This window comes from Ictalurus furcatus, chromosome 4, assembly GCF_023375685.1.
Source record: "Ictalurus furcatus strain D&B chromosome 4, Billie_1.0, whole genome shotgun sequence".
Taxonomy (NCBI): Eukaryota; Metazoa; Chordata; class Actinopteri; order Siluriformes; family Ictaluridae; genus Ictalurus; species Ictalurus furcatus.
In genome coordinates this window covers 14704166-14727983 of record NC_071258.1, presented here as the reverse complement: position 1 = coordinate 14727983, position 23818 = coordinate 14704166, and the positions used below count along the sequence as shown (strand labels likewise).

Here is a 23818-nt window from a genome sequence, read left to right as displayed (position 1 = left end):
TAAGTGGACCCCCCAACGTCCATACCATGGTTACGCCCTTGAGTGAAAGTGAGGAAAGTTGCACAGCATTTTATTCCTTTACACTACATTTGGGCTAAGGACAACTAAGTGGACCCCCCCCAATGTCCATACCATGGTTACGCCCTTGATGTGGACCAAGGTTATAATCGTAAATGAAAACAAATGAAATAACGAAAACTAGGTGTGAAAAAACATTGTCATTAACTGAAATCGAAATAAAACGTAATGTCCTTGGTTTCCGTCTATGTCAATGTCTTTCATAGAGCAAATATCTTTCAGAGTTGACGTTTCCAACTGGGAACCCGGAAATTACGACATTCCATGTCAAACTGAACACAGCATAGTCCATGCTTCTCGCTTGGCATCATGGCGGTACCGAAAGTCGGAAGAAAGTGACAGAGTCCTATTTGGGATTACTTTAAATAGGACTGTGTGTCAGATAAAAGCAAGTGCCTTGCAGTGGAAGGTGGTGAAATATGTGAACAATTTATTAAAGGGAAAAATCCCATGAATTTGAAAGTACATTTTAGAAGCACGCACAAGGAGGCTAACCTAGCTTACCTTAATAACGTAAAGGAGAACGCCAAGCCCCCCTCCCCCGAAATAGAAGCTAACCTCGGTACAGGGCTAGGCAGCATGACGGAGATAACCGTAGGACAGAGAACACTACAGCAGTGCTTTCAGAGCGCTCTCATTATTCTATCCTGTATTAACCATCTTTCTGTAATAAACCTTTTTTTTACCTTCAGAGGACGAGTCTGCGAGTGTTGTCTAGTTTCCACGACAATTTGGCGTCTCCTGGTTGGGCTGCTGTCTTTTCACTGGAAGGAATCATCAAGAATTTAGAATTAGAGTTAGAATTTTATGAAGTCATTGTGTATTACTGTCTGTATGGAAGGGAGTGAATGAAATAAGAAATGTGTGTATTACATTGAGAGAAGTATTACATGGAGCGATTTCTTATAAGAATTTCCAGGAACTTCGCCTCTGCGACGGCAAAGATATTGGTGTTTCTTAGATCACGTCTTCAGCAAACTGTTTGCGGGCTTTCTTGTGCATCATCTTTAGAAGAGGCTTCCCTCTGAGACGACAGCCATGCAGACCAATTTGATGCAGTGTGCGGCGTATGGTCTGAGCACTGACAGGCTGACCCCCCACCCCTTCAACCTCTGCAGCAATGCTGACAGCACTCATACGTCTATTTCCCAAAGACAACCTCTGGATATGATGCTGAGTACGTGCACTCAACTTCTTTGGTCGACCATGGTGGGGCCTGTTCTGAGTGGAACCTGTCCTGTTAAACCGCTGTGTGGTCTTGGTCACCGTGCTGCAGCTCAGTGTCAGGGTCTTGGCAATCTTCTTCTGGCCTAGGCCATCATTATGTAGAGCAACAAATCTTTTTTTCAAATCCTCAGAGAGTTCTTTGCCATGAGGTGCCATGTTGAACTTCCAGTGACCAGTATGGGGGAGTGTGAGAGCGATGACACCAAATTGAACACACCTGCTCCCCATTCACACCTGAGACCTTGTAACACTAACAAGTCACATGACACCGGGGAGGGAAAATGGCTAATTGGGCCCAATTTGGACATTTTCACTTAGGGGTGTACTCACTTTTGTTGCCAGCGGTTTAGACATTAATGGCTGTGTGTTGAGTTATTTTGAGGGGACAGCAAATTTACACTATTACACAAGCTATACACTCACTACTTTACATTGTAGCAAAGTATCATTTCTTCAGTGTTGTCACATGAAAAGATATAATCAAATATTTACAAAAATGTGAGGGGTGTACTCACTTTTGTGACTTACTGTATATATATATATATATATGAGAGAGAGAGAGAGTGATAATAACGGTAAAAATATTTGCTAACGGAAAGAGTCCGGTTCGAGCAATAAATAAGTAGTAAAGAGAGTACTTATTAGGAGGCGCAGTATTTATTATCAAGTGGCCTGCCCCATTGACTCATTCCATCATATCTCCAGTACATGATACATTTGGCAAATTTAACGCACAAGTAAATTTTCTGAGATAAAAAAAAGAAATTATTAAAAAAAAGAAGGGAAGAGAAAACTGTAAGCCCTACCAAATTGCTGTATGTGGAGCAAGGCTATAATCGTAAACGAAAACGAATGAAATAACGAAAACTAGGTGTGAAAAAACATTGTCGTTAACTGAAACGCCAAGCCCCCCTCACCCGAAACAGAAGCTAACCCCAGTACAGGGCTAGGCAGGCATGACGGAGCCAACCGCAGGACAGAGAACACTACGGCAGTGCTTTCACCGGCAAACCGATAGCTGCTGTTTAATAAATACGCAGGAACACCACAAGAGGGAGGAAGCGTTGGTTAATATGTTTATTGATACTGGGATGTCTACAAAACTGTGTGAGTTGATTGCCTTCTAAAAGTTCGCCACTTTACTTGAACCAACTGTAAAGTGTTCATCTAGGTGTCAGATATGACACACACCTTTTAGAGTTTTGATCTTTATTAAAATATGCTATTAAGTCATATGTAAATTAGATATGAACTTCACTACAGAATGGGCCCATACACAAAGTATACCATAATTTAAAGCTCAATAGCATTTGAAGGGAATGATGTACAGTCACACAACCAACTGTAAAGTGTTCAACTAGGTGTCAGGTATGATGCACATCTTTTAGATTTTTGATATTTAAACCTACAATGCATGAACCAAAAAAGCCTTCACGAATGCATAAAGGGGGTCAAAATGACCCATAATGAATTGAATGGTTTTCTTCCAAAAAAAAACAAACAAATAATTAAAAGAACTGATGATCCACGAATGTTTTAATATTTCAAACATTTTTATTTTTATTTGTAATCCTCGTCCCTCCTTTCTTCTGTACCATTCTGCTTATTGTGTCCTGAACATCCGTCATCATTATTAGCATTATCATTATCATTATTAAGAAAGGAGGGATGAGGATTATTCTTGTGACAGGGAAGATGAGGGTGGGGACAGGAACACTGCAGATGAAAATGAGGATGAAGATGAAAGTTCAGGGCACAATAAGCAGAATGGTACAGAGGAAAGGAAGGAGTAGGATTACTCTTGTGACAGGGAAGTTGAGGGCTAAAAAGGTTGACTGGAAGTGCTGCTTATGTAAATAATTTTGAATTCCTTTGGCTCCCATCCACAATCTAAACATGTACATAAATAAATGAAAAGAAAACAAGTAAAAATGTTTGAAAGATGAAAACATTCATGGATCATCTTTTAATTATTTCAATTAATAGGACATCTATTTTTTTAAGAAAACCATTCAATCCAGTACGGGTCATTTTGACCCCCTTTATGCATTTGTGAAGTTATATTATGTATTATAACTGTTACGTTGTGGCGAACTCGCGGCTGCAGTTCTCAGAATGCAGTGCCGCCTACAAACATGGCGGACGAGAACTACACTTCCCAGCCATGCCTGCGCTCGAGTTCGCCGGAGTACTGAGTGCGAACACCTGTGCTTCACCATAAGTTATAAAAGGCCTCGTTAACTTCAGCGTCTTGCGAAGTAAACACTCAGTTGTCGTGACTCTGTCGTTTGTCCAAGCCATTGTCTACTTTCTGGATTTTCTGGGTTATCGGATATACTGCCTGTTTCTTGTTTACGATTTCCTGCCCTGCCTTGTTTGGATTGTTCGCCTGATCGCCTGACCTTCGACCTGTCCGTGCTTGTCTCCAACAGGTATCGTAACAGATTACTTCGCCTACTATGGAGGCAGCGGACGCCCCAGAGTGGCAATGCCGCATCCTGGAGCAAAACGGCGCGATAGCTGTACAGCGGAATCAGATCATCAATCATGTTTGAATGAGTGTGTGGCACGCCTAAGCCCCTCCACGATGCAGACCGCGGTTCCTCCTGCTACTTACATGCCTCTTCTGTCGTTTTTCCCCGCGTGTGCCCAACCAGCACCGGCTGCATACATTCAGGCCACACCAGCTGCGCCCACTCCAGCTATGCCGGTTGTGCACTACCCGCTACTGCCTCTCCCGCTTTCAATGCGCTTTCGATCATTCCCCTGACGGCTGGGAGACTGGTCAGGAACTCCTGAAGATCACGAAAGGCTCACGTGACTCAGTAGAATACGCTCTGGAGTTCCGCACCATCGCTGCACGGAGTGGGTGGAATGAGCCAGCACTGAAGACCGTGTTCTGTCAGGGGCTAAACCCGGAGTTAGTTCGAGAGTTGGCATGCCGGGGCGAGCAGCTTACCCTCGATGACCTCATCGACCTGGCAATATGGTTGGACCGTCTACGCCATACGAACTTTTATCGGCGATTCATTTGAGACTTTAGTAAAATAGCACAACCCCTGACTTCCCTCCTGCGTGGTAAGCCCAGGCAACTCCTTTGGACCCCAAATGCCCAGGAGGCTCTGGATAAGCTTAAGCGGGCCTTCACCACGGCCCCCATCCTCAGACACCCGGATCCCTCCAGACCGTTCGTCGTGGAGGTTGATGCCTCTGAGGCGGGAATGGGGGCCATTCTGTCTCAGAGATTCGGAGACAAACCCAAGTTGCACCCCGTAGCATTCTTCTCTCGAAAGTTGTCGCCTGCTGAACGCAATTATGACGTGGGGAACCGAACTTCTGAGGACTTCTGGTAGTTAAATTGGCCCGAGAGGAGTGGAGACACTGGTTGGAGGGTGCCGTCCACCTGTTCATAATCTATACGGACCATAAAAATCTAGAGTACCTGAGGACAGCCAAACGTCTCATGCCCCGCCAGGCTCACTGGTCCCTGTTCTTCTCCAGGTTCCAGTTTACTCTGTCATGTAGGCCAGGAGCAAAGAACACGAAGGCCAATGTTCTGTCTCAAATCCACTCCCCTGAAAGTTGGATGGACCACGAAGATTATATCTTGCCCCCCTCCTGTATTGTTGGTGCCATAGAGTGGACCCTAGATCAAGCCTTAGCTTGCTTCCCCAGGTCACAAATCCCGGCAGCATGTCCTCCCGGTAAACAATTCATACTGGAACGGTACCGTCTGGAACTCATCACTTGTGCCCACACGACACTAGCGACGGGCCATCCGGGAACTCGTCGCACTTACCAACTGCTGGCCGAGAGATATTGGTGGCCCCACATGCCTAGGGAGGTACAGCATGTCGTATCCTCATGCTCCACCTGCGCTCAGTCTAAAGTACCACGTGCTCTACCAGCTGAGAAATTGGTACCTCTACCTACACCTGTACGCCCGTGGTTCCACCTGGCTCTAGACTTCCTAACGGACTTGCCGGAGTCAAAAGGTAACACCGTGATACTGGTGATCATCGAACGGTTTTCAAAATCCCTGTGCCTAATTCCACTACCGGCCATCCCATCTGCCTTTGCCACAGCCGAACTACTTTTCCAACACATGTTTAGATACTTCGGCATCCCAGAGGAGATTGTGAGTGACAGGGTCCGCAATTCATGTCTCGCGTCTGGGCCAGTTTTATGGAGAAGATGGGGTCACCGTTAATCTCACTTCCGGGTACCACCCCCAGGCCAACGGACAGGCAGAACGGGCCAATCAAAAAGTAATTCGATTCCTCCAAACCTTTTGTGCCACCAATCCGAAGGACTGGGGCCACTTCCTCCCGTGGGCGGAATACGCACAAAACTCTCTACAACATTCCGCCACCCAACTCACGCCCTTTCAGTGTGTCTTGGGCTACCAGCCGCCATTGTTTCCCTGGAACACCTCCCCCATTGACTCACCAGCAGCAGATGAGTGGTTCCGCCGGAGTGAACAGGTCTGGGAACGCGCCCATCAACAGTTGGTGCAGGCCTCCCATACCGCCAAACAAAAGGCAGACCGGTGCCGGAGGGATCACCCCAACTATCAACCCAGGGACAGGGTGTGGCTTTCCACGAGAGACCTAAAGTCGCCACTCCCGGGCAGAAAACTCAAACCCAAGTATATCGGCCCCTTCTGGATCCTGAAGCAAATTAACGAGGTCACGTACCACCTGGACCTGCCCAAGCACAGCTGCATCGCCCCGTCATTTCATGTCTCTCTCCTCAAGCCAGTGATACCGGGTCCCCTGGCCATGGCGGTGCTGGATGACTCCCAACCGGAACCGCTAGAGATTGAAGGCCGCCCAGCCGACCGCGTCTGCAACATCCTGAACTCCAGACGTAGGAGAGGAAAACTCGAGTATCTGGTGGACTGGGAGGGGTATGGCCCAGAGGAGCAGTGCTGGATCCCATCCCAGGACATTCTGGACTCAAACTTGCTCAGAGACTTCCATGCTGCTCACCCAGATAGACTGGAGGAGAGGGAGGCCTCGGAGGGATTCGGCTCCAGGAGTGAGCCCTTTGGGGGGGGACTCTGTTACGTCGCGGCAAACTCATGGCTGCAGTTCTCAGAATACAGTTCTGCCTACAAACATGGCAGACGAGAACTACACTTCCCAGCCATGCCTGTGCTTGAGTTCGCCGGAGTACTGAGTGCGAACACCTGTGCTTCACCATAAGTTATAAAAGGCCTCGTTAACTTCAGCATCTCGCGAAGTAAACGCTCAGTTGTCGTGACTCTGTCGTTTGACCAAGCCATTGTCTACTTTCTGGATTTTCTGGGTTTTCTGGGTTATCGGATATACTACCTGTTTCTTGTTTACGATTTCCTGCCCTGCCTTGTTTGGATTGTTCGCCTGATCGCCTGACCTTCGACTGTTTTCCGTGTTTCCTCTTCTGTCTATTCTACGCATGCTAAACCTGCCCGTCTGCACTTGTCTCCAACAGGTATCGTAACAATAACACTAAATATCAAAAATCTAAAAGGTGTGTGTCATACCTGACACCCAGTTGAACACTTTACAGTTGGTTTTGTGACTGCACATCATTCCATTCAAATGCTATTGAGTTTTAAATTATGGTATACTTTGTGTATGGGCCCATTCTGTAGTGAAATTCATATCTAATTTACATATGATTTAATAGTTTATTTTGTTAAATATCAAAAATCTAAAAGGTGTACGTTATAGCTGACACCTACATGAATACTTTACAATTGGTTCGAGTAAAGTGGCGAACTTTTTGAAAGCAATCAACTCACACAGTTGTGTAGACATCCCAGTATCAATAAACATATTAACCAACGCTTCCTCCCGCTTGTGGTGTTCCTGGGTATTTACTAACCAGCAGCTATCGGTACACCAGTGAAAGCACTGCTGTAGTGTTCTCTGTCCTGTGGTTGTCTCCGTCATGCATGCCTAGCCCTGTACCGGGGTTAGCTTCTGTTTCGGGGGAGGGGGCTTGGCGTTCTCCTTTACGTTATTAAGGTAAGCTAGGTTAGTCTCCTTGTGCACGCTTCTCAAATGTACTTTCAAATTCGAGGGATTTTTCCCTTTAATAAATTGTCAACATATTTCACCACCTTCCACTGCAAGGCACTTGCTTTTATCTGACACACAGTCATATTCAAAGTAATCCCAAACAGGACTCTGCCGCTTTCTTCAAACTTTCGGTACCGCCATGATGACAGGCTTGGAGCATGGACTATGCTGTGTTCAATTTGACATGGAATATCGCAATTTCTGGGTTCCCAGTCGGAAATGTCAACTCTTTTTTTAAATGAGGGCTTTTTTGAGCCGCCAGGCAACGCCGCGCGCGCAGTCAGGGAACGGAGGCCTCGCCTGGATCCGAATCTCCTGAAAGAAACCACAGACACAGAGAGAGAGAGAGAGAGAGAGAGAGAGAGAGAGAGAGAGAGAGAATGCCGATTAGTTAACGCCGGAAATGTCAAACAACAGTGAGCGTTATGAAGAAGCCACGCGCACATATCACGTGAAATCATGCTCCCGACAGAGCGGCCTTTTATACTCTCCCCTCGTCTGCTGGATGGTGGATTTTTCGCGGGCGGTGCACCATTCACCGGCCGAGGGTGTTTCGGCGGCTCCGCCCCACCCCCACGTGCTTTCTGGCTGTCAGAATGCTTGACGCGGGGCCGTATAATCAGCGCCAGCGCGGCAGTCGGGGACGGAGCGATTTTAGTACCTTGTACGTCGGCTGTCGGTCCATCGCGACAGTGTGTATGTATATATATATATATATGTATATGTGTATATATATATTTAATTTTAGTATTTAGCCTCACTGGTGTGCTAGCCTCGTGGGTTACTTCACGAGCTACAGGTAATATGGGAAATTTAGATGTATACTACCATGCTAGTGTAAACGTAGCAAATGCGGCAGGATGAGAATTATGATTAATCAGTTATAATAAAAGTATAACTCGATTGTTGTGGCATTTCTGACAATGACATTCAATTTGTTTTTATCCAAAACCATTCAGTATCGTAGTTACCATACAGTAGCATAGTTTAGCACCTCCTCATGTGCTTATTAGTATTGGTTATTTATTTAATGAGACTTTTTAATACTTTTAAATTTTACGTTATGTAAAATTCAAACTCTTTAATGTGTAAGGCATCCATATCTGATTTCATGATAGCTAGCACTTTGGTCCATATAATACAAACATAAAGTTTATAACATCAACAAAATTGAATATGAATTCAACATGATTAAATTAAAGTAATACATTTTGTGGTCCTTCCATCCCTGCATCAGCTGAGGTCTGTGCACGCCACTACTCAGTGAAGTGCAGGAGAAGACAGAGAATGTATTTATTGTCATCAGTGAGTTAGTGTACCATTAAAATATTGACATGAAATCTGTAACAATGGCCACAAAAACAAATGCACCAACACCTTATATTGTGTTTGTATTATGAGAATCAAAAATCTCTCTGACAGATTTGTATCATTAATATTATGCTATACTGGGAATGATAAACATTACACAAAAGCAAAACCTTATTTCCAGATGTGCATTTTCCCTTGAAATAACTTTGTTTCCCTTTTTAAAATTTCAAGTGAAAAATTATGTATGTAAATCTGAGAAAACTGTATTTCAGTGCTGTACCAATTAAGTACAGAGGACATATATAAATAAATAAAACTAATCACATTAAATATGTGTTGTTTTCTTGGTTATGTGTCAAGACTGAAAAGCATATCCCACTTCACCTGAGACAGGATGCTCGTTTAGAGAAGCTGAATTCACTTATCTTTGAAATGTTGCCATCCAGTGGTGTGCTGTATCCTGGTGACAGGGTCAACATCCAGGTCAAATTCAGTCCAGCTGAAGAGGTAAGAATTACTAGCTGTTGGTGTTTGATCCAGTAACCAGAATTTTTCTTCTCCATATGATTTGGCTTCTATAACTATAGAAGCAGGACTTGTGCTCCCAAACCTTTCAATAAAACCTACATGATGCAAATTGCAAACATGATTCTGGAGAGTTAATGCAGATCTTAAAGGCTGGTAGTGCTTATCTTTCCCCCTTGTCAGGGCTAAGCATTAAAAAGTGATGGGTTCTCACACACTCATGTGCATGGCACACACGCAGACTCAAATACTACTAATCTATGGTTTAGATAAGTAATTAGCCTAGAGTTTTGCTAAGGTTGTAAAAAATACTGTGACAGCAAAGTAGTATTTAAATTATGCAGTAGAGGGCTTGTGGAGTAACAAAGAGGGATAAACCAGAACAAAGTATTACTTTCAATAAAAACTTCACTCTATGAGCAAACAAACTCATGGAAGTGGTAGTTTTAGCTTCAGGCCATCCACCTTCCACATGTCTGGAGAATTAACTGGTTTTTGCATTTGTGGCCACAGTCATTTCTATGTTGTTTTGTGTTATAGTTTATAGTAATTATCTATTTAATTAGCATCCTGGCAGTGGGCTAAAATATCTTTGTACTTACTGTAATTCTGGATGATATCAATCTTCACCAGAGACCCTGAACCACTACAAGCCACAACACAGCCCTAAATCACCAGTGATCCACCACCATACATTACAGCGATTATACAGTGCTATGAAAAAGTTTTTGCCCCCATCCTGATTTCTTCTGTTTTTGTGTATATTTCATACTAAATCGGAGATAAAAACAAAGCTAACTGAGTAAACACAAAATACAGTTTTTAAATGATAGTTATTTATTGAAGCAAAAACGCTATCCAATACCAACTGGGCCTATGTAAAAATGTATCTGCCCCCATAGTTACTAATTCCCCAAATCTATGAAACTGCATTTATAATGGGGTTCAGCTGGACTTAATGCAACTAGGCCTGGTTACTACAAACCCTGTTCAATCAGATCAACACAGCTTGAATGGGTAAAAGGTATTACCCAGTAACACACTATCAAATACTTTTTTCACAGCACTATATCCTTTACCTGACAGATTAACAGCCTCTGTCTTCTGTGTTGAAAGCTCTTTGGTTTTCTCCACAGTGATAAATAGCAATGGTATTTTGCATGTGTAATATTGCTACATATATTTTTGAGAGAAAATAAGATTTAACAATAAGTTCTTATGTGTTTTTGTTGGAGGAAAGGGAAAATGAACTTGAGTAGGTGGAAAATTTTAATAATTGTATATAATGTTTACATTATTCAATTATTTATGCTCATTCTTTTGATGCATGCCAATAATTCTGGATGTGACTGTATGTTCTTTGCAGAGAATGTATAAAGAGAGACTGGAGATTGCAGTGGCCCAGAGCACCCAGCGGATCCTACTGTTAGCCCAGGGTCAGGGATTGGAGCCACAGCTGGAGTTTTCCACCTCAGAAATTGAGCTGGGGCCTGTGCTGCCCTACAGCAATGGAGATGAGGTTGAGGTCCTGGTATGCAAACCTTGCCCTTTCCATTGAGTTCTACTCCCTGTTCTTTGACAGACAGTATCTGGAGGAAGAGAGGGTGAGAGTTCTCTATACCCGTTTTGATCAGCAGGTTTGACTGGGCATTAAGAAACAATTGACTTTTAAAGCACCTCAATAAAAATTCTTAAGAATGAAAATTGGTCATACCAATTGGTCTCTCCTAGTATGTTTAAGTTCAAGGAGTGATTAAATAAGTTATTAAAGATCATCTTCAGTTTATCAGAGTTTATGCACTGACTTCTATTACTGTATATGTACATTTTTACTATGTAATATTTCTCATTGGCTGAGATTGTGATGTATAAGCGATTATAGATCCCTGAGTGACACATGCCACTCTAATATCAGCCATGCCTCCTGGTTGCAAAAACATATTGAAACTATAGTGAATAATAGGAAACTATAGTGATTTTTAACAGAATTTGTTTTCTAAAAATTTTTTTACTGCATACTATCAAATTGGACACCTTTCCAAGCCAACAGTAGACCATTGCAGTAACAGATAATTAGGAGGGGTAATTGGTCAGAGGAGCACTGACTTTACAGTGTCCATTTCATCTCATCTAAGTAGCCAACTATCAATAAGTGAAGTTGGCTTGCCAATTAAGAATTTAAAAGACTTACCTTGCTAGTTAGCTAACATGTAACTTATATCGCTTTAACAAACCTACATACAGTGGGGGAAATAAGTATTGGATGCATCAACATTTTTTTCAGTAAATATTTTTCCAAAGAGGCTATTCACATGAAATTTTCACCAGACATCAGTATTAACTTAAGAAATCTGGAAATATAAAGAATTCACAACATTCAAGTCCATAAATAAAGTTATGTGTAATAAAGTGCAATGAGACAGGAAAAAAGTATTGAACACGTTAAGGAAAAGCAGTTCTCCAAGGCAAGGTAAGGCAAGGAACCAGATGAAATCCGTAAGTATTTATGCGCTCTATCTGTGTAAACTGATGTCAGCTGGGTTAGTAAATTGAGGGTCTATGAAAAGGCTTTTCATTACCAAGATTTCACACAAGAAACATCTCATGATGGGTAAAAGCAAATAGCTCTCCCAAGTCCTTCAGAACCTTATTGTTGCAAAACATATTGATGGAATCGGATACAGACGTATTTCAAAACTTCTGACTCCTCCAGTAAGCACCATTGGGGCCATTATCCGCAAGTAGAAGCAACATCACTCCGTCATCAACCGGCCACGGACAGGAGCTCCTCGCAAGATTTCTGACCAGGGACTCAGAAGAATAGTCAGAAGTGTATCCCAAGAGCCAAGGACCACTCGGAAAGAGCTCCAGAAACACTTGGAGGCAGCAGGTGTCTTCTTCACAGAGAAAACAATAGGCAATGCACTCCACTGCTCACGCTCACTCGCAAGACTGCATTACTAAAGAAAAGGCATGTTGAAGCTCATTTAAAGTTTGCTACAACTCATTTGGACAAGTCTATGAAATATTGGGTGAGTGTAGTCTGGTCAGATGAGAGCAAAATTGAACTTTTTGGCTGTTATACTACACACCATGTTTGGAGAAAAATGGCACTGCCCTTAAAACACTATACCAACAGTGAAGTTTCGAGGTGGAAGCATCATGGTGTGGGGCTGTTTTTCATCGCATGGTACTGGCAGACTTCATATAATTGAAGGAACGATGAATGGAGCCCTTTACCGGGAGTTTCTTGAGAAGAAGCTGCTGCCATCCACCAGGATGAAGAAGATGAGAAGGTGGACCTTCCAGCTGGACAACGATCCAAAGCATACAGCAAAGGAAACTATCAATTGGTTTCAGAGAAAAATAATCAAGGTGTTAGAATGGCCCAGTCAATCACCTGACTTGACTTCAATTGAACAAGATTTAAAGACAATGTGTTTAGAAGAATGGGCAAAAATCACACCTGAATACTGCGGCCGATTAATTTCTTCATACAGGAAGCATCTTGAAGCTGTCATTAAAAATAAAGGCTTCTCTACTAAGTTCTAAATAAATTTCAGATAGCGTGTTCAATACTTTTTTCCTGTGTCATTCCACTTTATTACATATAACTTAATTTATGGACTTTAATGTTGTGAATTCTTTATATCTCCGGATTTCTTGAGTTAATACCAACTTTTGGTGAAAATGTCATGTGAATAGCCCCATTGGAAATATATTTACTGAAAAAAATGTTGACTTGTCCAATACTTATTTCCCCACTGTATATGAGCTCACAGATGCCCACGACTGGCTAGTGTTGCTGATACTGACAAGTAAGAGACAGTATAACATTCCTTCAAAACCCAGACAGCACAGCCAATTTTGCTCCCTTGCACCAATGAATGTGGAATCAAGATTTGAACTTGCAAGATTTGATCTCCAAACAATAGGGCAAACAATTTTATGTTCCACCACTTGGGAGTCCCATGATGTTTCTCTAATGTAAATTCTTTTCTTTTTTTTTTTTTTAAATATTGCTGAAGGAAAAGTATCCACATACCTTTGCAGACACTGTGGGGCTTAGGGCTTCTGTCTAAAAGTCAATCTCCCGCTTCTCCTCGGCTGAGTCTTCCAGAGATGAGGGCATTAAGAAGGTGAAGCAGCCAGGAGTAAGACAGAAGCTGGACACCACTCTCCTTTTGGGGTATGGGACTATTGAGAACAGCATGGGAGGAGGAATAGGTGGACCTGTGGGTCCAAGCCCTAACCCATCCAAAACCTAGGGACAACATCGGAGGGTGAGTAAAACATCAGCTCTGGGATGTGCATTTATTACCTTATACAGTCATGTCAAAAAATAAGCACACCCTATGACATATTTGGACAAGCAAACATTTGATCTTCTTTGAAACAGTGCCTATTAATAAAGTTGATACACTATCAAATGACACATAAAATTACATTTTGTAGTAATTTTCACAATTTAAATGAATAAAAAAGTTACATGGAAAATAAGCACATCCCTACATTTATCACACCTTCAAATCCATAAAATTAGAATCAGGTGTTCAAGTGATTAGAACCTGCTTAGGGAGTGTAGGTGGAACCTGTCTTATTTATACCCCTCTCACATCTAGTGTCTGGTCTTCCCTTTTGCAATAGCAAAGGGAAGACCAGACACTAGATGTGAGAGGGGTAAAAAAGGTTGTGGATGCTCATGAGTCTGGCTAGGCATTTAAAATGATCTCCAAATTATTTGAAATACATCATTCTACCGTAAGGAACATCATCTACAAATGGCGCAGATTTCAAACAACTTCCAGTTTGACCAGGACTGCCCATCCCAGCAAATTCAGCCCAAGAGCAGACCATCTGATGCAAAAAGAAGTCTCCAAGAACCCCAATATTTCATCACAGGATCTGCTACCAAGTGTTGCAACTGTTGGTGTCAAAGGGCATGCTTCTACAATCAGAAAGAGATCGCACAAATTTGACCTGCATGGGGGGCGTGCCAGGAAAAAGCATTTTGCAAGACTACGGTTTACCAATGAGCATATAGGTATAGCGAGGTGGAAAATAGTGTCATTATTTAAGTTGATTCAGTCCTCAAATAAGTTCTTAAATAGAGTTGAAGGCAAATGTTAAACTGACCACAGCAATTCTCTTATAGATTGTCTTACAGAACACATCCAGAGGTATTTGGTTAAATATATATATATATATATATATATATATATATATATATATATATATATATATATATGTATACATTATATATATATATATATATATATATGTATATATATATATATATGTGTGTGTGTGTGTGTGTGTATATATATTACTCTTTATATCTTGCTTTATGAGTAAAAATATTTTACTAAATTGGTATAAACTTGTGTTGTTTTTTTTTTTTTTTAATTTTTTTTTTTTTTTACAGTAAACCTGATTATGTATTTTATATGTACAATCATTTTTGCTTTTGTTACTATTGTTTTTTGATGATTTCATCCTCGTTCTCATGAAGGCTTACTCATTTTCGCTGGGTTGTGCCGGCAAATGGAGACGTGACCCTGAAACTGTGGTTTCACTCAGCTGTGCCTGGTGATTTTAAACAGAGTCAGGGGTTTGAAGTGATGGAGACCAAGCGCTGATATCAGCTCTACTGCAGAGGCATCTGTGCTTTCCCATCCATCAGCAAAGACTATAAGTATTACTTGCAATTCTGGAGAACAGGCAGTAGACCTGTGACCAGAACCCATTTTTTTGCAACTGTTTGCCCATATTCTGTTGTTTATTCGGATGGGTTTTATTTGTGTATTATAGGACAGTGTTTGCCCACTGTAAAAAGGCCATGCAGAAAGAGAATGGCTTACAGAAGGCATACGTCATCCGCTCAGGCCTTTATGACTTCAGGCCCCTGCTTTGTGGAAGAACTAGAGACAGGTGCTTTATTTTTCTTGCTCTTACAATTTAAGCATGTATTCCCTAATAATAATAATAATTCCCTCAAATATTCCTCATAGTGCTCATACATATAGAAATTATTTAAATAATGTGTCAAATGCATAATCTTGGAAATTAAGCATATTATCACATTGTTATAAAGGGGAATTTGTAAATGACAAAATGAATTACTAAGTTACAACACTGTAGCTCTTTACGTAGGTACAAGGAAAAGAAGTCCCCAGAAAACACAGAAAGACTAGTAATATACAACAACTCCCCCATGGAGGCAGAGGTTCATTTCTGCCTCCACCGAGACACCAAATCCACCACATTCATCCTGGACCCTCTGAGCATGGTTCTTAAGCCCAATGAGAGAAAAGTATGTCTTAATACAAAATTTCAATACAGAAAAAATTTTTAGGGAATGAAGGCTGTAAGGGTTAGTGACCTGGACAGAATTTGAACCTAGGTGATGGTGGTGATGACCCAACAACTTAACCACTGCTCCACAGGCTAGGCTGGGCGCAATTGCAGAGAAACTCCAAGAGACAGAGATAGGAGGGAAAAACCAGACAAATCTTTACTCCAAAAAGTTCCACAAGACAGCAATCAGAGATCCAAAAACAATCAAAACATTAAACAGATGAACCCTTAATACAAAAAACAAGCAATCATGTAAAATTCACAAAAGAGTCAGACAGGCAGCAAAAGAAAAAGCATTAGTAACAAAAGGCAAAGACAGTTTCTTGGTACTCACGTGAGGAACAAGAGAACTGCATAAAGAACAAAGAAAGGAAGGGTTTAAATAGCCTACCAAATCAGAGGCAGTTGAAAACAATAAAGAAGGTTAACAAAATAAATCAAAAGAAAAATACAAAGGCAGAATGTCTTCATCTAGTGTTCAAAATCCATAAAATACAAACAAAATCCTTCTAGGAACGGCTCCTGGTGTTTCTCTGGGGACAGTCAGAATGGTGTAACTGGAAATCCTGAATTAACTCTGGGTCAAGAATGTTCCAGAGAGAAACCCAGGAACATTCTTCTGGGCCATAGCACTCCCAGTCCACCAAGTACTGGATGTATGCACAGACTGATTGAAATCCAGCAGGCAGCGGACAGTGAAGGCAGGTTAGCCCTTGATGACACATGGGCAAGGGGGAGGGTGTGTTGCAGGGGATACGGGGCTGGTGATTGATCCACATGGATTGAGAAAGAAGGAGACGGTATACCACATGCATTGACCCTTTGCAGCACCTTGATAGGGCTGATGAACTTAGTGGGGTGAGTGGGGAAGGGGGGGTGTTCACAGGATATTAACTGCAGGGAGGATGTGCGCGAGTTGGGGCAGGTCTGTGCCAGAGGTTGGCCTGAAGCTGTTGGTGCTGAGAAGCCCATTGTAGAACCCTCCACGCCTTTCATCCAGGTGCGCTGACAGCAATGGACAAACCTCTGTGTTGAAGGGACCGTGACATTGGGCTCCTGCTCTGGGAACAGCGCGAGCTGCTACCCGAACTGGCACTCAAACGGGGACATCCCAGTAGAAAAGCAGCATATAGGGTTGTGCACATACTCTGCCCACAGGAGGTAGTTGCTCAAGGAGCTTGGGGTAGTGAATGCCAGGCAGTGCAGTGTCATTTCCAAGTCCTGGTTCAACCTCTCTGTCTGGCCATTGGACTCAGGATGGAAATCAGAGGAGAGGCTGGCTGACTAGGCTTCCAGAACTAGAAGGTAAACTGCGGCTGTCCAGTGGGAGAGCCATGGTTCTGTGGGAGACCATAGACTCAACATATGTGTACACATTAATTCAGCAGTAACTTGAGCAGAGAGAAGTTTATAGTAGGTAAAGGGATCAAATGGCATGCCTTGGAGAATCTATCATTCATCACTAGAGTGACTGAATTAATGACTGAATTACCTTGAGAGGTGGGAGGTCCTGTTATGAAGTCTAGCAATATGGGTGACCAGGGTTGTTTGGGGATGGGTAGTGGATTGAATAGGACGTTTTCTAAACCCTGTGTATCTGCTTCTATGCTGGGCCACCAAAAGCACCTTTTGTTGAAGTCAAGGGTCCACATTGCACCTGGGTGACCAGCAAGGTGTCAACCATGAAACCCCCTTTGCAATACCTGGGTGTGTACAGAAGCAGGGACAAAAGTCAGTTAGGAGCACCTCCTGGCTATGGCTCTCCCTGCTGTGCCCATTAGACAACAGTCTCAATTCCCCAGTGAACTGGTGCTACAATGCTGGAACTAGGGGCAGTTCAAGGTCTCAGGTTAACTGGAATCAGTAGGAGATATTAAACTGAAATCTTTTGAAAAACAGAGCCCAGCTGGCCCGATGGGTGTTAAGTCTGGATATATTTGAGATTCTTATGGTCAGGCCACACAGTGAATGGTTGTTGGGCCTCCCTGACCACTGCTTACATTCCTCCAAGGGCACTTTGATTGTCAGCCGTCTCTGTTGCCAACATTGTGATTTCGTTCCATGGGGGACAGCCAGTGTGAAAAAAAAGTATAGGTGGAGTTTCTTTTCAGATGACCACTGAGAGAGCACCCCTCCAACATCCAGCTCTGAAGCATCCACCTCCACAATGAAAGGGAGGGCTGGGTCAGGCAGGTCTAGGACTGGAGCTGAAGTGAAGCACCTCCTGAGCTTGGAGAAGGTCTCCAAGGTTGCGATGGACTTTAACAGGAAACATGGCAAGCATATCACACATGATACGGTTGCCAGAATTGGGAGAGATGACTCCTGTGTGTTTACAAAGAAATGGCAATCATGTAGAGGATGTTTTGCAAATAAAGTGTAGCGAGCCTAGACAGCGGCTGAGCACAGACACACAAGAGGCCATTTCTGGGGCAAACGTGCATAGTTTATTTAAATTCCGTGAGGGTGTGGGGTGCAAAGGAGGTGCAATTGGATGAAGTGTTCAGGCACCAGAGTCATCCACGGGGCTTCCTGGGCCATTCTGGGGGCTTTCCGAGCGGCTGAGATCCAGTTCTGCAGTCAGACAGCTCCGCAGGTGCAGCCAGGGGGCGAAATCCTCCGTTCCCTTCGAATCCTCTGCAAGAGACACAAAACAAATTATCATGCATACCTCGAGGCCCCTCTCTCCCTTTGCTAGCGGGGGATGGCCCTTTTATTCTCTCCCGTCGGCTGCTGGATGGTGGAGAGCGGCCGCGCTGATCATCAGCCGCCAGCCGTGTGTGTTGTCAGCCCCGCCCCGCAGCCACGCGCTCTCTGGCTGTCCAAAACATTGGTGGTGCTGAAGCGGAGCTGTCTCTTCAGCACCATAGCGGCAGCCGTGGGAGGAGCGCTCTTTCCCTTTTGTGTGCCAGCCACCAGCCTGCCACCACAAAAGTTACATTTTGCAAAAAAGTGTTAATTTCCCCAATATATGGAGACTTTTAGGACATCCTGTATTCCTCCATAGCTTTGGTCTCAAGTGCAGAGAAAGAAAAGATTCTTCCCTTAGAGGTGCTAGTATTGCAGGTCAATGGAGCAGTCATAGGAGCAGTGAGGAAGAAGACTGGTTGCCCTCTTGTTATTGAACACTTCCTACAGGTCATGATCCTCAGGAGCCACTCAGGACAACTTGGGAAGTTCTAGAGACTCGGGAGATGATGGTGAAGGTGCAGGGAAGGTATGTGGCATGGTAGGTGGGACCCTGATCAAGCATTTAGCCCAGTGGACTAGTATAGGTGAGGGTTATGTCGGCTTAGCCACAGGAAGCCTAGGACAATAGGGAAATATGGGAGAATGTATAAGGTGGAACTACAACGTCTCTTGGTGGTTATTGATGGACAGGTGTAAAGGAGTGGTAAGGTGGTGAACACTACCATTGCCCAGGGCAGAAACTGTTAATGGCAGCTCAAGATTGACCAGGGGGGTTTGTAGATTTTTGGCAAGGGACAAGTCCATGAAGTTGCTGGCAACACCAGAGTCCACAAGAGACTCCAGTGTGCTGTCGAAGGGTGTGCTGTTGCCCACCTCAAGAAAGGGAGGTGGAAAGGAGGACCATAACTGGAGAACACTTTGGGGTGAAGGTGGGTCCCATCACAGTCCGCCCTACTGGAACTGGGCTTTTCTTGATAACTCTGGGCAAGTGGACCTGAAGTGACCTGGTTTCCCACAGTAGAGGCAACACCTCTCACATGCACAAGCTCAGCTCAGTCTGGGAGAGTTGTGACCCTCCCGACCACATAGGTTCCTCTGATGAATTGGAGTCTTGGGAGCAATCTAGAAGTGAAGTCCTAGACCTGATACTGAGTGCTGAAGACTAATCTGAAATGCCGCTTTGAGTGCCTCCTGGTTCCACTGGCTCTCAGCAGCCAGTGTACAGCTCACGGCACCCTCCTGGTTTCCCATCGAACCTATGAGGGGCAGGTAGGCATGGCTCATATGTGGGGGTTAGTAGGGTTAAAGGGTGCCAGTCAACACGTATAGAGTGACCCCACACACACACTGCAGGATCTGGGTCAGCACATGCTCCTGTCACTGCTCTTTGATCAACCATTATTGACACTTGTCTTCCCATTGTGGTCCCTTGACTGGCCACTGCAAAATGAAACATGTTGAGGTCAGTGGTCTCTGGGAATTCTGCTCTGCTGGGTCCATCTTGTTGGCTCAATCCTACTGTAAGGGTTGGCAACCTAGGCTAGGCTGGACTCAATTGCAGAGAAACTCCAGGAGACAGAGATGGGGGGAAAACCAGAAAAAACTTTACTTCAAAAAGTTACTCCAAAAAACAATCCATCCGTTAAACAAATGAATGCTAAGTCCAAAAACAAGTAATCAGGAAAAATTCACAAAAAATCCAACAAGGCCAAAAATAACAAACAATTAAAATAGTCAAAAATCACAAAAGATCCCAAAAAGGCAAAAATCATAAAAGAACCCAAAAGTCAAAAGGCAGGTGGCAAAAATTAAACAGTAGTAACAAAAGGCAAAGACAGTGGCTTAGTACACACATGAGGAACAGAGGACTGAGTAAAGAACAAAGAAAAGGGAGGGTACAGCCTAGCAAATCAGAGAAAGGTGAAAACAAAGGTTAGCAAGGCAAGTCAAAAGAAAAAAAACAAAGGCAGAGTGTCTCTATCTAGTGACCAAAGTATATATTGTCCATAAGGTCAGATTCATGTACTGAGCATTGTATTCTGTACACTTTGCAGGAGCTCAGAGTATGGGCATACCCCACCACTCCAGGTCTTACAGAAGACAGTGTGGTGTGCTGTATTAAGGACAACCCAGAACCTGCCGTCTTCTTCATCTCTTGCAGAGGAGTCCGGCCAAAGCTGGAAGTGGAGTGCAAGCAACTTAATTTTGATAAGATTTTCCTGGACAGGTCAGGAGCATGATATTATGTAATGTGGTTTCCAACACATATTAGTGGTGTTGTTTTTTTATGACAAATGGCTGTAAAAGAAATTAATTTAGACTTTTGTTTATGCCAACTATGTTTATAACATATTACCATGACAGTGCCATGACTCGGGGAAGACCCAGGACCAGGTGGAGATATTATATCTCCACACTGGCCTGGGAACGCCTCGGGATCCCCCAGTCAGAGCTGGTTAATGTGGCTCGGGAAAGGGAAGTTTGGGGTCCCCTGCTGGAGATGCCGCCCCCGCGACCCAATAACGGATAAGCGGTTCAGGATGGATGGATGGACAGTGCCTTCCAGAATTTTTGCCACCCTTCATAAAAAGTAGCAAAAAATATTGTATAATCTTTCCAGTCGAACAGGAGAAACTATTTATCATAATTCCAACATAAAATTTACTTTTTTAAAGAATAGTATTTTGTCTCAAAAATATATGTGCCAAAATTATTAAAGACCCTAAGGAATAACTTTTTAAGTTATTAAAAAGTTATTTTTTTAATAACTTAAAAAAAATGTTATATTTTATATTATTTTATATTTTATTAAAAAGTTAATAAACATTTTAAGCACATTTTAGGTCATAATCTCACATTGATGAAACATTTGGAAGTTTGTCAGGAATTTTAACCATGAGCACACTGTCCCCGCACACAATGAGGAAAATAGGGCAGGAGAGAAAAAAATTAATATAAAAATCACCATTTAAAAATTGGATGGTTTTGTTGATTCTTGTGATTGCCAAAGTTCAAAATTAACTGTTAAATTAAACATTTAAAATTATTATTAATTATTAGAATCAGAAGGTGTTGATTCAGTTTTCTAATCAGAAGTTGTTCATTTTCTGCAGCAGTGTGGATCGGAATATTTACGACTGTAACCTGAATGACAGGTGTGTATTATTGTGCTTGTTTCTATTATGTTATCGTTCTTATAATGGTTCATTATAAGAAGAGGAGACTTGCCTCTGTCAATAGATAAAGCACTATAATTAACAATATATATATATATATATATATATATATATATATATTGTCGCGACGGACCGACAGCCGGCGCACATAATAAGAAAGTCGCTCCTTCCCCGACTGCCGCACCGGCACGAAGCGGACAGCCTCGTGCCAAACACACCATCAGCCGGAAGGAATGTCACGGTGGGGTGGGACCGTCGACGCTACACTGGCCGGCGATTGGGGAGTCCGTCAGGGAAATTCCACCACTCAGGCGATGGCGGAAGAGGATAAAAGGACGCGCTTCCGCCCGTGCGAGGAGAACGGCTAAGAGACAGACTCCGTGCGAGTGCGGACGAGACCGACAGGTGGTGAGATCGCGTTCGACGGTGGATGATGGCACGGGAAACCCACGCACACGTCTCGGGAACCCCGACACGCCCTCAAGAACGTCACAACGCCAGCCACACCCCCACAAAACCCCTCACACTCACACACACTCACCTCCTCACTACAGACAGCTCCCACACAGACAAATAAAACACCTATTTTGACTGCAACCTGTCTCTTGTGGGTCTGTGCTCCGCCCTCCCCCAGGCTAATTCCCCTACACTGGTGAAGGACGCAGGCATAGAGTACAGACTCACCTACAAACAAGCAAAAAAAAAAAAAAACCCCGAGAGAGAGAAAAAAACAAAACCAACAAAAAAAAAAAAGAGAAAAAAAAACAAAACAAAACAAAAAAAACCCATGGACCCCGCACTGAAACACCTGCTGGAGACTAGCATCCAGCAGCAAGCAGTGACACAGCAGCTCGCCGAAAGCCTTCAGGTCGCAACCCAGACGCTAATTGGCCTGAGGGCTGAGACCCACGCCGCCTCCATACCCCTCCCCGACCCGGGACGCGAGATCCGCCGCCTGCTTCCCCCCCTCACCCCCGAACAAGATCTTGAGGCGTACTTCGAGGCCTTCGAGGGTATTGCCCGCCGGGAGGGATGGGACTGTGACGACTGGCCTCGCGCCCTCGGCCCACTGCTCACGGGAGAGGCACGCACGGCCTACTATGCCCTCGAGCCAGAGGAGGCTGCCGACTACGCGGCAATGAAGGAGGGAGTCCTGGCATGGTGTGGGCGAACCCCCTACCAGGCAGCGACAGAGTTCCATCGCTGGGCTTATCGACCGGGGGCCCGACCACGCGGACAGCTGAACACCCTCATTCGGATAACCAAAAGGTGGCTCCGGCCGGATCGGCATACCGCCGCGGAGGTGGCGGAAAAAGTGGCCACGGACCGTTTCCTGAGGGCATTGCCCCGCACAGAACGCCAAGCCGTAGGGGCGCAAGCACCGACAACGCCCCAGGAGCTCCTAACCGCCCTTGAGCGAACCATGGCCACCCTTGAGCTCGGCCAAGGTGAGCAGCGGCTCCCCGACATGCCCTTTGGTGCCCCTGGCCCCTGGCCCGACCGCCAGCCCCGTCCCGGCACCTGGAGGACTCGCCAGAGATCGCCCGTTCGTGTATCCCCCGTGGACGAGCCCATGCCTACGGAGCCGGAGATGGAACCTGCCCGGCCGCTTCCGAAGCCATGGTTAGCGGGCTGCGCCCTCCATCTACAACAGCCGCCGGAGGCCCCCACCCTGACGGTGTGGGTCGAGGGGAACCCGGTAACCGCCCCGCTGGATACCGGGAGCACGGTGACCCTCGCCCGGCCCTCCATTCTACCCAAAGGGCGTTGCCCGGGGGGGGGTTCTCACCGTAACCTGCATCCATGGGGACACCCGGGAAGTTCCCGCAGCCGAGGTCCAGATCCGGGGCGAAACCGGGGTCTGGCCCCTCCAGGTGGGCCTGATCCCCGAGCTCCCGGTGCCCCTGCTCCTTGGAAGGGACTGGCCACGATTCCCGATGGGCCCGGCGGCCGAGTCCAGCAGGCCGCGGCGACGCACGAAGAGGACCCGGGCCCGGCAGACCTACCTGGCCCAGGACGACGGAGACCCCACCACGGAAGGTAAGGCCCCCCAACACACTAACCCTCTGTCTTTCACCAGAGGAACCGGGAGGGGAAGTTTGGACGGGAGCAGAAGGAGGACGACCGCCTGAAGCACTGCTGGGCCCAGGTGCGAGTGATAGAGGGAGTCGACCAGAGCCCTGACCTGAGACTCCCTACCTCGTACTTTCTCGTCCGGAGCGGTCTCCTCTATCAGCGGGCCTGCCGCCGCGGGGAGCAGGTGGACCTACTGGTGGTGCCCAAACCAAAGACTCAAACCGTAATGCATCTGGCTCATACCCATCCCCTCGGCGGCCACCTGGGGCCACGAAACACCCTGGAGAAGCTGAGGGATCGCTTTGTGTG

General features: G+C 44.8%; 1 protein-coding gene and 1 pseudogene across 3 annotated transcripts; both read left to right on the top strand.

The window, feature by feature from the left end:
• Window positions 1–7832: 7832 nt before the first annotated feature.
• The window catches only part of LOC128607196 (hydrocephalus-inducing protein-like), a 53295-nt pseudogene continuing 37309 nt past the window's right edge, over window positions 7833–23818 (top strand).
• Window positions 10660–20899, top strand: LOC128606757 (hydrocephalus-inducing protein-like). 3 transcript variants are annotated; one of them, XM_053623148.1, is made up of 5 exons: window positions 10660–10813; window positions 13238–13492; window positions 14722–15522; window positions 20312–20484; window positions 20622–20899. In XM_053623148.1, the coding sequence occupies exons 3-5, from the start codon at window positions 15424–15426 to the stop codon at window positions 20785–20787; spliced, it is 438 nt and encodes a 145-aa protein (XP_053479123.1). In that variant the 5' UTR covers window positions 10660–10813; window positions 13238–13492; window positions 14722–15423; the 3' UTR covers window positions 20788–20899. The 3 variants fall into 3 exon arrangements, with proteins under 3 accessions (XP_053479123.1, XP_053479122.1, XP_053479124.1); XM_053623147.1 differs by lacking the exon at window positions 10660–10813 and having other exon boundaries at window positions 12679–13492; XM_053623149.1 differs by lacking the exons at window positions 10660–10813; window positions 13238–13492 and having other exon boundaries at window positions 14605–15522.